We start from the raw sequence: 14404 nt of genomic DNA, 5'->3' as shown, positions 1-14404 counted from the left end.
TAATGAAATTACATGTGTCAGACTTTAGTTGTGTAACTAGATTTTTAATAAAACATCATTCACAATTACAACGTCAGTAAGAGGATTGCTCACCACAGAAATCTTGATCCAGTTTGTGGCTCGTATTATTAGGTAATGCAAAAAATTGAGCTGAAACACACACGTGTGATTCTTTAAAACTCTGTGAACAGAGCATTGATTGCTATTTTCCCAATTTAAACTAATTTTCAAAATAATTTTTAATGCATGATGCTGCATAGTGTTTTATGCATGTGTGGTAAATAATACATATCTATACAGCAGCGTAAAGCACGCAAATGACTCTGGCGTCACTTGGTACAACATGACTTCCAGTCACTCAAAGCGGCACTCATCTGATCAAAGGCCAATTATGCCATCAGACGAGTACCACTGAACTTATGCCCATTTATGTTAATATGATGATCGGTCTTTCTAGAAGAAAGGAGAGAAAAAAAGGAGAAAAAATGCATGAGTGTAGAGGCATGCTCTTTGAAAACAAAGAGGCCTTCAAAACAGGGTCACATGCTTGTGCAAAATTAGGGGAAGGAGAAGTCATTGTATTGATTTACACAATCATGCATGTATTTTGCTCGGTCAGAAATAGGCCTGTGCTGGAATCACAGCCCCATATATCACATTGGAGGGCCTTCAATAGCCTAGCGGCATGGTGAATGAAGCAACAAAGATTGCAATGTAGTAATGGTAAAGATATGGGTAAGGAGACTGAATTGTCTTAGGCTAGACCTGACAACTGCTGGGACTGTCATGGGACTGCAGAGCAGGTTGAGTTACTGTGAGATCTGTGCAACCACATGCTTTAGATTAAGAAGTGATAATCTCAATGAAAATCCTTGCTTCTATCACGCATAGGGACGAAAACTGGAGTACAAACTCAAGAGGTGCAACTGGATTCTGAGGTATCTCACTTGGAGAAAGATAGCCTGGAAAGTGAGCCTAGTCTGGTTTCAATAAAGAACAAGTACCTGCTGAGCTGCAGACAGTGGGAGAGAGTGAGAGAAAAGACTATCAAAGCCAGAGAGGGGAAGACTTTTAGCTACCTCTCACCACATGAAAACGTTCAATAACGTCCTCTACAGTCACCAGAAATATGTCAATAAGAATAAAACCTTTAAGTTGTAAAATGTAGTTAAAGTTACCACAGTTAAATGTGGTGAAAACTAGAATAAAATAATATTGTTATTATTTAGTGTTAGCTAGTCTCAAACGACTGTATTTAAAGAAAGTAAAAAATAAAAAGAAATCTACCCAAATCTGTAATTTCTGCCTAGTAACAGTGTGAAATTATCACAGAGGTTTACCAAGCAGCTACTGGCAGTGTGTTCATGACAGGCTGTGCTGATAATGGGAGTCACCTATCTATCAAGGTCCTTCGTGCACACACGCCACCTCCCGCTCAGCTGCATCCATGTAGTTAGAGCTGGAACTGACGAGCAGCGGTTTGCCCTCATAATGTCTGGTTGTGTGCAGTTCAGGCTAGAGCAGAGATGAGTGTAAATGACTTTTTGTTGCTTATCTGATCCACGCAGAATCATCTTTTTGAAGTCGTCTTCAAAGCGTGCACTGTATTGTGAGATGGAGTGCCAGTGCAATGATGAGAGCCAGAAGAGGGTTTAGTGCAGATGTAAGCTCACTTTATTGAGGGTCATGGCACTGTGTATAAAATGCACATACACATGATAATTATTTTGCTTATATTTACTTTTTTATTTTTCATTTTCAAAATATTGCAACTGTTTATTTTTTTTCCTGGATTTTTTTTTTTTGGGGGGGTGGGGGGGGGGGGGGGGGGGGGGGGTGGTATTACTATCTTGTTGAAAAAAGTACCTCTATTTAAGAATGCAGTATTCAATGTAAAATATTTTATTTATTTAAATAATTATTGACATTACATACAACACACAATAATAACTCTGACAATCTTTAATATTAAAATTACTTTCAGAGAAAATTAATAACCCAAAGACCAAAATAAATATTTAATTATTGCACATTCTCATTCACTGACTGAAATTAATTTTTTGGTTAAAATGATAAAACTCTTTTTTTTAAATGTAGAAAACTGTAAGAACCATATAGTTGTTAAGATTACAGCTGTTTTGGTTTTCTTAGAAAATACATTAATTTAAATGCTAAAATAAAATTACACTGTTGCTGACCCCCACCCCCCCCCAAAAAAATACAAATACATACATAATGTATATAAAAAATACTTACAAAAAAAAATTCTCGTTATCATACAAGCTGAATTTTTAAAGCTGACATAAGTTACTCAAACTCATAACTACTAAATTAAATAATAAGTCAAAAATGATAAATAGCTTCAAAATATTTTATTCTTGCAAAATAAAGGCGGTAGTTCAACGCTGTTTATTCACCTAACGTAACATTTAAAGATCCAATTAAAAAAAGCAAAGCTTGATTGTTTTCATTAATATATGTCTTAAAATGTACAAAAGTATTTTAATCCATACATATTAATATATTGCTGTGTGCATTTCTCCGTTCAAATTGTGATTTATCTGCTTTAACCTACATGAAAAAAAATCGATCTCGTGCGATGCAGAAAGAGGACAATTTAAATGAAACTGAAAACTGAGCCGTTTATTAGACGAATACATGAATACCAAACAATTCTAAACCCACCTACTGTTTCAAATATGATTCTACAAAGTGCACTAAAAAAATAGAAGATAGCGTCCAACGGAAAATAAGACACGTTGAGCTGTGGAAATTCTGCTTTCTTCTTCTCTCCAAATGCGTAGGTGTACTTCCGCTCCTCGATATACTACTAGTACCTGTACTTTTTACTTGTATATAACACCCGGGGATGAATTTGTTTTCGATAAACTGCGGTGACGCATCGGACAGCGATTGGACATCTTGGTTTCAACTCCTCCCTTATAATAAAGTGTGTGTGTGTGTGTGTGTGTGTGTTCCCGTTGTAAAACACAGCAATACCGGGCGTCTGCGTCAAGAGGACACACTCCACTCTGCGCAATTACGCGGACTCTTAACTGGCACAGTGATCAGACAAAAACGAAAAAGGCATTTCTACTGAACAAGACTGAAATGGACTTTTAATCACAACACCCTTCTAATTTCGAGGACTTGCTTTGAACACTTCAATGCAGTTTACGGCACACCAGCTGTGAATGTTGTGATATGATTTTTACGCGTGTGCTCTGAGCACAGCTTGTTTGTTTTATAAATATACTTTTTTCTTTTTAGATAGCTTTCTTTCTTCTCTAAAATTGGCTCCCGTACAAACAGCCGCGTTGGATCCCTCGGCTTACTGCGAGACTCCGGTGTATAACCCGGATCTCTGCCCTAATATGATAGCCGCCCAGGCAAAGTTGGTGTATCACCTCAACAAATACTACAACGAGAAATGTCAGTCTCGGAAAGCAGCCATCGCCAAAACCATCCGAGAGGTGTGCAAGGTGGTTTCGGATGTCCTGAAGGAGGTGGAGGTGCAGGAGCCCCGCTTCATCAGCTCTCTCAGCGAGATGGATAATCGTTTCGAGGGACTGGAGGTCATTTCGCCCACTGAATTCGAGGTTGTGCTCTATCTGAATCAGATGGGAGTATTCAACTTTGTGGACGACGGGTCCATTCCCGGCTGCGCCGTCCTCAAACTCAGCGATGGCCGCAAGAGAAGCATGTCTCTGTGGGTCGAATTCATCACAGCCTCCGGTTACCTCTCTGCGCGCAAGATCCGGTCGAGATTTCAGACACTGGTGGCGCAGGCAGTAGACAAATGCAGCTACAGAGATGTTGTCAAAATGGTCGCTGACACAAGTGAAGTGAAGCTGCGCATTAGAGACAGATATGTGGTACAAATCACGCCAGCTTTCAAGTGCACTGGCATCTGGCCACGGAGCGCTGCGCACTGGCCCCTGCCTCACATTCCCTGGCCGGGACCTAACAGGGTGGCAGAAGTCAAAGCGGAAGGTTTCAATCTTTTATCCAAAGAGTGCTACTCCCTGAACGGCAAGCAGAGCTCAGCAGAGAGCGACGCCTGGGTCCTGCAGTTCGCCGAGGCCGAGAACCGACTCCTTCTGGGTGGATGCAGGAAGAAGTGCTTGTCTGTCCTCAAAGCGTTGCGAGACCGTCACCTCGAACTGCCTGGGCAACCTCTGAACAACTACCACATGAAAACCTTGGTTTCCTACGAGTGTGAGAAGCATCCCAGGGAGTCGGACTGGGATGAGAACTGCCTCGGCGATCGCCTGAACGGGATACTATTGCAACTTATTTCGTGTTTGCAGTGCAGAAGGTGCCCTCATTATTTCCTGCCCAATTTAGACCTGTTTCAAGGAAAACCTCACTCTGCTCTAGAGAATGCAGCCAAACAGACTTGGCGACTGGCGAGAGAAATACTGACCAACCCCAAAAGCTTGGAGAAACTCTGAGGTAAAAATAAAATATATTAGTTCACCTCGTCTTAAAAATGTTTTGAAGAGGCCTAATGAGCTCCTAAACGGACACAAAATATTGCCAACCGATTTGCAAGTCTTGTGAAATGTGACTGTCCTCTGTTGTTATGTTTTGGCCTAGCCTGTTTCAAGATGATTTTCTTTTTTAAATAACAGCCTAGCTTGTCACTCTCCCCGTGCACCTTTTGGAGGTGTCAATACTTAAATTTAAATTATTGGCTAATCCAGGAGGCCACCTCAGAAGTGGTTTCTTCCCTCTCCGTGTCACACGGCTGCCTAAATCCTGCATTTCCTTAAACGCTTTAGAATAAAGCCCGAGACAACCTTTGGAAAAACAAAAAAACACATCTGTACATTTTATACTGTAAATACATTCATAGATTGTGATTCGAGTGGTCTGAAATTGTGAATGTTGTTCTGTGACACGTAAATAGGATCCACCTGTTTAAATCTACTTCTGAACTTTTTTTTTCTTTATCTGGTAGAAACGTTTTTAATTTATACTTGCATCAGTGGTAGTCTGATTCACCTGTTTCAATGGACTTTTTCTAATTTTTAAAAGTTTACATTTTGATGGTAGGCGTACGGCATTTTGTTACATTGAAAACATTCCATCGATTTACTTGAATTATTATTTAAAGTACAAACATTTGAATTGTTTTTCTCTACCGTGCTTAGGCCTACATGATTTTAAAAAAAAAAGAAAGAAAAGAAAATGATAACATATATATATATAGTATAAATATATATTACAGTTTAATTGGAAAAAAATGCACTTGAAATACACTGGATTATAACATCTGTGATCTGTTTTTTTTATTTCTGTCTTTGATCTAATTTAAAGAGCTAATAAAACGAGCTGTTTTATATTTGTGTCCCATTATGGTTTTATTAAATGTGTATTTGACATAGTGAAGTAGGCCTAATGCGAAGAAATAATTATTTATTGGAACTTTTCATGTTGGGGGTCTCATGCTCTCGTTAGCATTCTACATTTCAAACTTTCCAAAAGAAAAGAAGGGAGGAAGAAAGAAAAAAAGTAATTTTCTTATTTAACGTTTTCTTATTCAATATTTTAAAGCAATCTAGCAGATTGAAAAAAAGAAAAGAAAGAAAAAATGTATTAAGTACACAGCACTGGGGTCCAAAAATATGACCTAATAACAAAAATCTGAGCAATAAACTTATTCAAAAAAAAAAAAAAAAAAATACAGAGCATATGCGGAAGAGCGGAGGACTTTATTTTTCAAGAAAACATGAAATCTCGCGTTTTGATTTTATATATAAATAAGACGTAAATGCTTAACACCTGTAAGACGGAAGGGCAAAAAACACCGAGAAGCATGTCTGAAACCAACTGGCCGCTTTAAACTTGAGCTGTACACTTGCTTGCAGGTTACTTACCTTTGAGTCGACCCTTTTGAAGGCAGGGTCATCCTCGTCCACCTCAAAGTAGATTTCAGTGGTGGTGATGGACAGAGTCCCCCGAGCCACCAGGACAGGGGCAACAAGCTGGGCCGGGCTGCTCAGGACCACTGGGCCTGTAGAGTGCAGAGGGGATGGCCACATGCTCAATAAGTAACGCGCAAAAAATAAAAAAGATTATTACTCTTTTTTTTTTTAAAAACAATTATTATATTAAGTAAAGCGAGATAAGTGTAATTCCGCTAAACTGCCCAATGCGATTACAGTGGGTGCCATCATCTCGCGGCCGATTATCCACAAATCCCAGATGTACAACTACAATCTGTAGTTATAATTATGAATGTATTTGAATCTTTTTTCAAGTATTGCGTTTTTTTTTATTGAAACCTTTAATTCATCAATATAACGTGTACATTGCGGCAATTGTAGGGTTTTTAAAGGCCTGTTTCTGATAGTGTGCATCCGTACATGCGAAAATACAGCGTATTCAGTGGAGTTATAGGGATGTAATTAAAAATTATTACAATAAATTTCAATATTTATATACACTATTAAGGAGAACAAAAAATGCTTTTGCAGTCTGAATGGTTTCCATAAAGGCAATCCAAAAAAGAAAAGAAAAACGCTCTTATTATACATGAGATTAAAATATGATTTTACACAATTGTTATTCAAGACTGTTTTGACAGGGACAAGCCAAGCGACGAATTCGGAAAATTAAATATAAAAATGACAATAAAAAACAGAAATAAATGAAAAAAAAAAAATACTCTAGTAAACCTCGTTTTCAATTCCAAAAAGTCGTCGAGAGTGTTAAGGTGGGCTTGTGGCCCTGGTCAGCTGATAGTGATCACATCTTTATTTCAGTCTCCTCCCTCCTCCTCCTTCTCCTCCATGTTCTCAGATCAGTGTCGCTGTGGAGTACCGTTACAGTGATTTGTCTGCTCTCAAACGAAACCTCTCGAAATCAGGATATTTATCGATTCCTTAAACTCCAAAGAGCCACTTTAATGTCTCATCAATCTTAATCTGCGCTCCTCGGCCAATTATGGCCGCTAGTGTTACAGGAATACAAGTGGATTTCGGTCTCAACTCCCAGAGCGCCCCTTCATCGCTCTTGCAGGCTGCACAGTTAAACCGCCCTCCCTGATTTTTTTTTTTCTTTCCTCAGCGTTGCTCGGATCCATTAACGGTGATCCTATCTGCTGATGCTATCAGCGCAGACGCTACACGTTGCTTACAAGCTTCATATAAGTAACCAGTAACCTCAAGCCTGTTTTTCTGCATGTCTGATAAGGTCTGGTGTATTTGTTTAAAAAGAGAGCGAGAGAGAGACAGCGAGAGAGATTAAAAAGGGAGGGGGAGTACCAATAAGAGTGAAGTGGACGAATTTGTTCTTACATTAAAATAATATTTGAAATACAATCGATTCTTTTTGTCATAAAGCCTTGAGCAACAATAAAAGTTGACTGCCCTTTTGTTCACACCAGCCCTTAAATTATAAAGCGTTCCACCTCTTACTAAAAGTAACACCTCTAGGACTAAAGCATTGTAGATTTGCCCTGAAGGACTAGGCACAGAGAAATGCTCACAGCATCCATTGCTCATAGGCAGGAAAAGGATTAGGCAGTAATCCCCTCAGGGATCCTTCCATAATTAGGCTATATGGCATTAAAATGTTTACATGAGAATAATAAAATTAGGGGCAAGTTACACAGGACGAGTTGCACAGCATGAGTGGTCTATATAGAGTAAAGCTTAAATTACCAGGCTGATGGGCCTTTGTCTTAAATAAAATGCAAATATTTCTTAAATGACAGGCCAATTTAATGAAGTGATGAAAAGTCTCATTTCATTGTGGTGGGAGTTTGGGAGAACTGCTGAGAAGATGGGTATATTATTACCCACAATCCATCTAGTGGACTGCAGTGTTTGATTAGTGCGTTTAGATTTTATATTATGACAGAAAGAGAAAGGGACATGGGTTACAAGCATACCAGAGGAGTATCATTTACTTACACATCCACTTATAGCGGATACATATATATTTACATACAAAGACATGAATTTTTTAAACTACGAAAGTACTTACAGATGTTTGAAATGACAAAACAAATTTGGGAACAAAAATAAACTTTTTCTCTTCCTCTCCCATCCTTTGAGATTTACGTTCATAAACATTATGTTGCTTTTTTCTTTATGAAGATGTTACATCTCAAGGGATCGACGCTATGAATGGAGACCTAAAATGGATTCAGAAAGCCTAAATTAGGGAGAACAAAATGGTTGCGGTGCCTAAACCACACTTTGGGGTATATTAACATGGTTCTGGGATGCCAGCTGAGCAGTCATATTTACAGTCTCCTCTTTGATACGAGAGACAGTCTGCGAGGAGGCTCTGACTTCTCCGTTCTTTGTTCTCACACACACACACTTCTATTTTCACAGATTTTGGTAACAATATGTGCATACAAAAAGGTTCATTTAATGCCAGCCCAGGCATAGACAGCATTTCCACTGTTTGTGGGGGGAGCAAAACGAATCATAGGTTCAGTAACCACAACTGCCGGAGCCCATGAGTGCAGGCGCCGCCCCTTTGGCAGCAGTTGCAGGCACTGACCCAGTGGCTGGCAGGAGGAGCGCTGTTGTTGACAAGGATCTAGTCTCAGATCTGTCTTTAAGGCTGTTCATGCCTGAGATTAGATACAGGACAAACATAGACAGAGCATCCTGGTAAAAACATTACCCAAATGTTACAGTGCAGGGGAGCTGCCCTACTGGTAAAAAAAAAAAAGAAAAGAAAAGAAAAGAAATGCATTCAACTTCCATTTATCACAAATAGTTATATACATAGTTAAACCAGAATTTACTTATCAAAATCAGTGTCAACCTTCACATTTTGGTTCCTAATTTCAGCTCACACTTCATAAATGTATCTCAAATATTCAACCTCGGGATTTCTGTTTTGTACAGTATCATTATTAATTCTCTGAGGATAAAACACTTGGTTTGTATGCTAGCTCTCGCGTTGGAGTTTAGGCAGACCAGTGCAGGGTTCATCTGACAGACATGAGTGTTTGACTGCCTGCTGGCCCTGGGACAAAAAGGAGGGGTTAGTGTCCTCCTCTGAGATTCATCTGTGGGATCTTAGAGGGGATTTCACTGCTCAGCAGTGCCCTGGTTCAGACTGACATCCATATGCTAAGCCACAATAACTCTGTAATGCACCACTGTGAAAGAGAGATGTTTATTTAAGTGTCTGGCAATAGTTTTTAGACTATTCCCTTTCACTACATTTTTTTAAAAATGACAGTTTGTTCCTGGAATGAATAAATTCGATTCATGCATTTATATCTGTTACTGTCATGCAAGTTTGTTGCAGCTCTGGTTTTACAGGATTTGGAAATAACAGTTTGGCAACCTAACAGCTACTCAAGTACTAAGATTGTGCAATCATACCACTGAAACTGCAGTTAAACCAACAGAACCTGGTAACATCTTCTAATTATCCTGTTCAGTTTTGTTAGTTTTGAAGACAAGCCAACCACCATGAATGCGCTATCAGGGAAAAACAAATGACAGCACATAACATTTAAACAAAATTTACATCATGACTGAAAAGGCATGTCGGCCAAGAGCTAAAAATGTTATGTATATACAGCATTGATGCAGTGTGCGTTTATTTATATATTCTGAAATTAAAACAGCATCCCATGACAACAGCAACTGCTAACAAAGAGTGATGGGCTTTCACCACTTGTAGAAAAACTGCATCTACTTTTTTTTTTGCTGCTTTTTGTTCTTGTTCACCAGACAATAGAAACATTTTTTGTTTTTGTTTTTTCTGAATGTAGAATGACTGCTAGGGTTAAGTATTCCTTTATATTCTAATAAAATAAATAACTTTAGGCATCGCACACACACAAAAAACATCAATCACCAGTTGTTTGCATGAGGTGTTAAGTGAAGATCTGGCTTTATCGACAAGAATGCAGTCCAGCATTCTTGAGCTGCACTCAAAGCTGAAGCGAACTCTGTCTAACTTGCCTTTTAAAGCTATGCCGAGGTTCAAAGGCAGCACAATTTTCTCCAGACATGTATTACTCTGGTCAAATTACAGACGTTTTGGCCAACCACCACCTTTACATACTACAATTCAGTTAGTATGCTACACCACTAACTGAATTGTGCTAGACAAAGTATTAAAGCTGTATTAGGATACTGACTGTGAAGTCAGACAATAATCATACAGGTAACACAAATCTAAGATGTTTTAATCAGTACGATTTCTATTCTTTGGCTCTTCAGAATTAAATAATGCAGCAGAATTAAGAATAATTAAGCTTCTTTAACACCCAAATATAAAAATTTATTCTATTTTAAACGTTTTCCATTCAATAGATTGTATCTTATTATGTTATAATATACAGTAGCTGTCAAGTATGTGTGTGGTATTAGGATTATTTTTTATGGTTAATACCGTCAAATCATTGCATGAGAATAGGTGTATTATCCGACATCCGATATATCACGTTATGCTAAAAGTACCAAACAATTACTGTGCATCATGCTCTTACCAAATATTTCAAGGTTTTTACTTTCAGATATACTTTTACCACTGCAATTTCATTTTAGTGCACTTTAAATGCTATAACACATGCATCCAATGACTTCACCGATTATGCCAGCTATTAGGATGGGAACAAGTAGCAGTGGTGATTTATACTTACCACCCAGGTTGTCCATCTCCTTCTCCTGCAGCAGGCTGACAGCATCGTCGTCTCCATCCAGTATTAGTTCGGTCTCAGAGTTCTGAGTGGTGACAGTTGGGCTGCGGTACACCGTCTTAGACTTGACCACTTCGTCCTTCTCAGAGGCTGTAAAAGCAAGTACGGGAAGAGAGAGCACTAAATGTCGTCTACTGCTCTTTGAAGCTAATAGCAGGATTTGTAACTGTGCTTATATGAGATTGAGATACTTGGTTAATGATTTTTTTAAATATAATTATTTAAAAGCAGGTGGGGCAGAAGTGTGTGCCTATAGTTTTTAATTTTTTTTCTTTGATCTTTTTCTTTTTTATTTCAGAAAACTCAGTAGAAAAACAAATAAACATGAAAAGCACACAGAAACATTGCTATCTAATATTGATTTGAGTTCATAAGGCACTATGTTGCATTGGAAGGCTTATAACCTAATTGGGCTATCCAAGCTCAAAACATGGGAACTCATTTCATATATATGTTTAACATAATACACATTGTCCTCTATAGTTTCTATGCAAATATTTTGAAGCATAACGTAATAAAGTGCACATAATGCTATCAGAAGTTTAGCATGAAGGATGCTACTTGCTAGCCCCTATCCATTAGTTTTCTCAGCCACTTATCCACCACCAGTCTATTTCTATTTCTGCTATTTACCACAGAGGTTTTCAGTGCTACATTTTTCCTCAGCAAAACTGTAAAATCCAATCAAAATGTTTAGCAGTTGTACCCTACGACTGAGCAATCACTTGCTTGAAAAGTCAGTGAGGAATTTAAATAAAAGAAAATAAGTGTGTGTTATTAAAGGGGATAATAAATATCGAACAAGAAAACAACACTATTGCAACAGCAGCAAAAATCAAGTTGAAAAAAAAAAAGTTAAACCACACACCCACCAAATGACATTTGTAACTCCTGCATCCATAATACAGACGGCAATCTTACACACACACACACACACACACACACACACACACACACACACACACACACGGTAACAGTTGAGAAAATATAAATGTTTTTGGATAATATTTGGTGGAAAAAAACCTTTTTATTCCTATCTATAAACTAAAATTCAAACATATGGTAAAGTATAAAAACTGAGAAAAATAAAGCACGGAGAATCTCAGCGTGAAATGAATAGTGATACGTGGGATGAACCTGATACAGATGCACACTAATGTACTTGCCATTCCATATAAAAGAATGTCAGAGTACACATTTGCTCACTGACTGCTTTTTCGAGTGGTTGAACATCAGAGGTGTTTCAGCTTTTATTTTTAGACAAGGTCAACAACAAAACGCTACCTGCATCTTAAAAGACCAACAGCTGAGTCAGGCATACGTCTTAAGCTCATAGCAGATTAGAGATATCATTTGCCTCTTGCAGATACTTGACAAGAAGGAGACTGTGCAGACAGCACAATTAGACCAAGACTTCATCATATGGCTATAGTGAAGCATGTGTTCATACATCCTTGAAAAAAAACAAAGAGCTCCAACAACACATTTATCAGCTTAAATCAGCACATCTCCAACATGTGCCTGCCACACAGCCGCTCAAAGCGTTCATGTGAATTTGTCTTTCTGACGTCCAATGTGGGAAATAACCAGAGGAGAAATTTGCGCTTGCGAAAGGAAGAACACATATCAAGAAACGGGAGGTGGCTGACACCAGCCTGACATGTTTCCTTTCAGCACAGTTCTTAATTCGCCTCTCCCTCCCCTGAGGAACATGTACCTTGTCTTGAAGAGGTCACATTTGACTGTTGTCAACACTGCTACCAAGAAAAAAGTCTGCTTCCTGCTCTGTCTCATATCTGGAGTGCTTTCATCAGACGAAAGGAAGCAGTCTGAGCATTTCGGAAATGAATTCTGCGCAATGTTAAAGCCAAAAGCCAGCCAGCGGTCAGAAATCAAAGCACAAAGAGAGAAATTTAAAACTGTAATTCTGTAAACCATCATTATACTCAGAGTAAATGAGGGAAACCTCGGCAGACAGGCCGATGTTCTGATTGGCAAGGCTGGACAGGGTTGAGTAGACCAAATAAACCATGCTGATTTCTACATGCAGACGACCAACATCTCCTTTTTTTAGGGCAGGCAACAATGCAGGAGGAGAGGACTGAACCCAGCTTTGCCCAAAATGCAATTTAGTTCTCAGAGAAAAGAAAATGAATAAGGTTATAAATAAGAAATGGAGTGGTATGACATGTAGGAGAAAATGTGCTGACATGAAAAGCGATGTTCTCTAGAGTCATGGCCCTGGATGGACTCTCATATTAAAAGTGCTGCTGTGAGAAGAGTCAACAATTTGTCACCATTACTGGACTTGCTGTGCAGTCATGTTGAGACAGGCTCATTAGAAAGCTTTTCATGAGTTCACCCTGGGCGAACGTAGCAAAACAAGAGGAGTGTTCCTTCAAGGACCTGATATGACTCATGTGATTGAGACAAAATAAAAATGAATGGAGATGAAGGCTGGCTGATGAAGATGTGTGTCGCCTACTGAAGGACATGTCATAGTCTTTTCAGCTCTATGCTTTAGCAATAAAAAAAATAGATGGAGTGAAATGTGCCTTATGAATTATCTTATTTTGCATTTGCAGGTAAAATTGATATAATTATGTTTCTGATGTAGCGCAACAATAAAAAATACAACATCCACTGACAGAGCTCTACTTACACCCTCACCAGTCAGGTGGTCAAATCCGTCATTTATATAGTTTAGTTGAATATTTGACTCTGTGATACCCATTTAGCACCAATAAATTTATGATCCACTTTGGTTGATTAATATATGTGCTCGTGTGTTTTCATTCAAGTTTTTCTTTTGTAGTTTCCAGTTTACTTTGATATGCAGTCACTGTTTTCTCCAAGGTTAACTTCCTGGTTGCGGATAAACTCTCATGGATGGATGCATATGAATGTCCTCTACTCCATCACACTGTAATGTTTTGCTATGATATGTTTCAACCGTGCAATAGTGGACTTTGAGGTAAGATCTCTCTCTTTTTTGGTGGGTTGCCATGTTTCTAAAGCGCCGACTTGTTGATTTAACATCAAACTCAATGCACCATTCAAACATTAAAAACAGCAAGAAAAGAGTTTGCTATGTTTTTGTGGGGTTGGCTTTAGTAGGCTTGAATGCAACAATTCGGAGTTTAGGATTGGAGAAAAAGTAATAGATGTTCTTTTTGTATTTTGTTTCCTGCCTGCCTTGGCAATAATTAAATCTGGAGAGTTGTGTAGTTTTTGTATGTCTTAACGCCACAATGAAAAGACTTGGATGAATACAGTTTTTAATTTGAGATACTGCTTAATTTTCTTTTCGGTAATGTGCTGGGACACAGTTCCTCCTCAGTAAATTTAGAATAAATAACAATAAAAAGCAGATGTCTGAACCAACTTCTTGGACTGTTGTACTTATTTTGGTTTTATGAATTCCCCAAATTATACACAGATTCATTTATTTTTTTTTGGCCTAAAGGTTTTCTGTGAGAAAACTTCTCTAAGACACGGTTAATGTCAAAGTTTGCATTTCAGTCCCAGGAAAATCTTTACGTAAACTTAACCAAGCAGTTATTATATTTTATTGTATTTCTTTATTTAGCCTAATTCTAATCAAACTGAAAACTACAAAATAATAATGATAACAATAATAAAACAAATAAGCATGCAAAAGAGAGGGGGAAAAAAAGCTATGTGGTAGAAAGCTCTGACTGCCTCTCACAAGCC

General features: G+C 38.3%; 2 protein-coding genes across 9 annotated transcripts in view; one reads left to right on the top strand and one right to left on the bottom strand.

Annotated features, from left to right (window-relative positions):
* Positions 1-14404, bottom strand: part of nbeab (neurobeachin b) — a 210689-nt gene that overhangs the window by 66072 nt on the left and 130213 nt on the right. For 7 of the 8 annotated variants that reach the window (XM_076873355.1, XM_076873354.1, XM_014410085.3 and 4 more), the window contains 2 exons: positions 10634-10780; positions 5883-6019 (listed from right to left, as the gene is read on the bottom strand). In XM_076873355.1, coding sequence (XP_076729470.1) covers positions 5883-6019; positions 10634-10780 — 284 coding nt within the window. Of the gene's footprint in view, positions 1-5882; positions 6020-6683; positions 6966-10633; positions 10781-14404 lie in introns of those variants that run through there. The other variant, XM_076873352.1, reaches the window with a different exon arrangement.
* On the top strand, positions 2983-5347 carry mab21l1 (mab-21-like 1). Its single transcript, XM_004560598.6, has one exon. The coding sequence runs from the start codon at positions 3375-3377 to the stop codon at positions 4452-4454; it is 1080 nt and encodes a 359-aa protein (XP_004560655.1). The 5' UTR covers positions 2983-3374; the 3' UTR covers positions 4455-5347.

This window comes from Maylandia zebra, linkage group LG14, assembly GCF_041146795.1.
Source record: "Maylandia zebra isolate NMK-2024a linkage group LG14, Mzebra_GT3a, whole genome shotgun sequence".
NCBI lineage: Eukaryota > Metazoa > Chordata > Actinopteri > Cichliformes > Cichlidae > Maylandia > Maylandia zebra.
The sequence above is the reverse complement of the archived record's forward strand: the minus strand, read 5'-3'. Positions and strand labels throughout refer to the sequence as shown.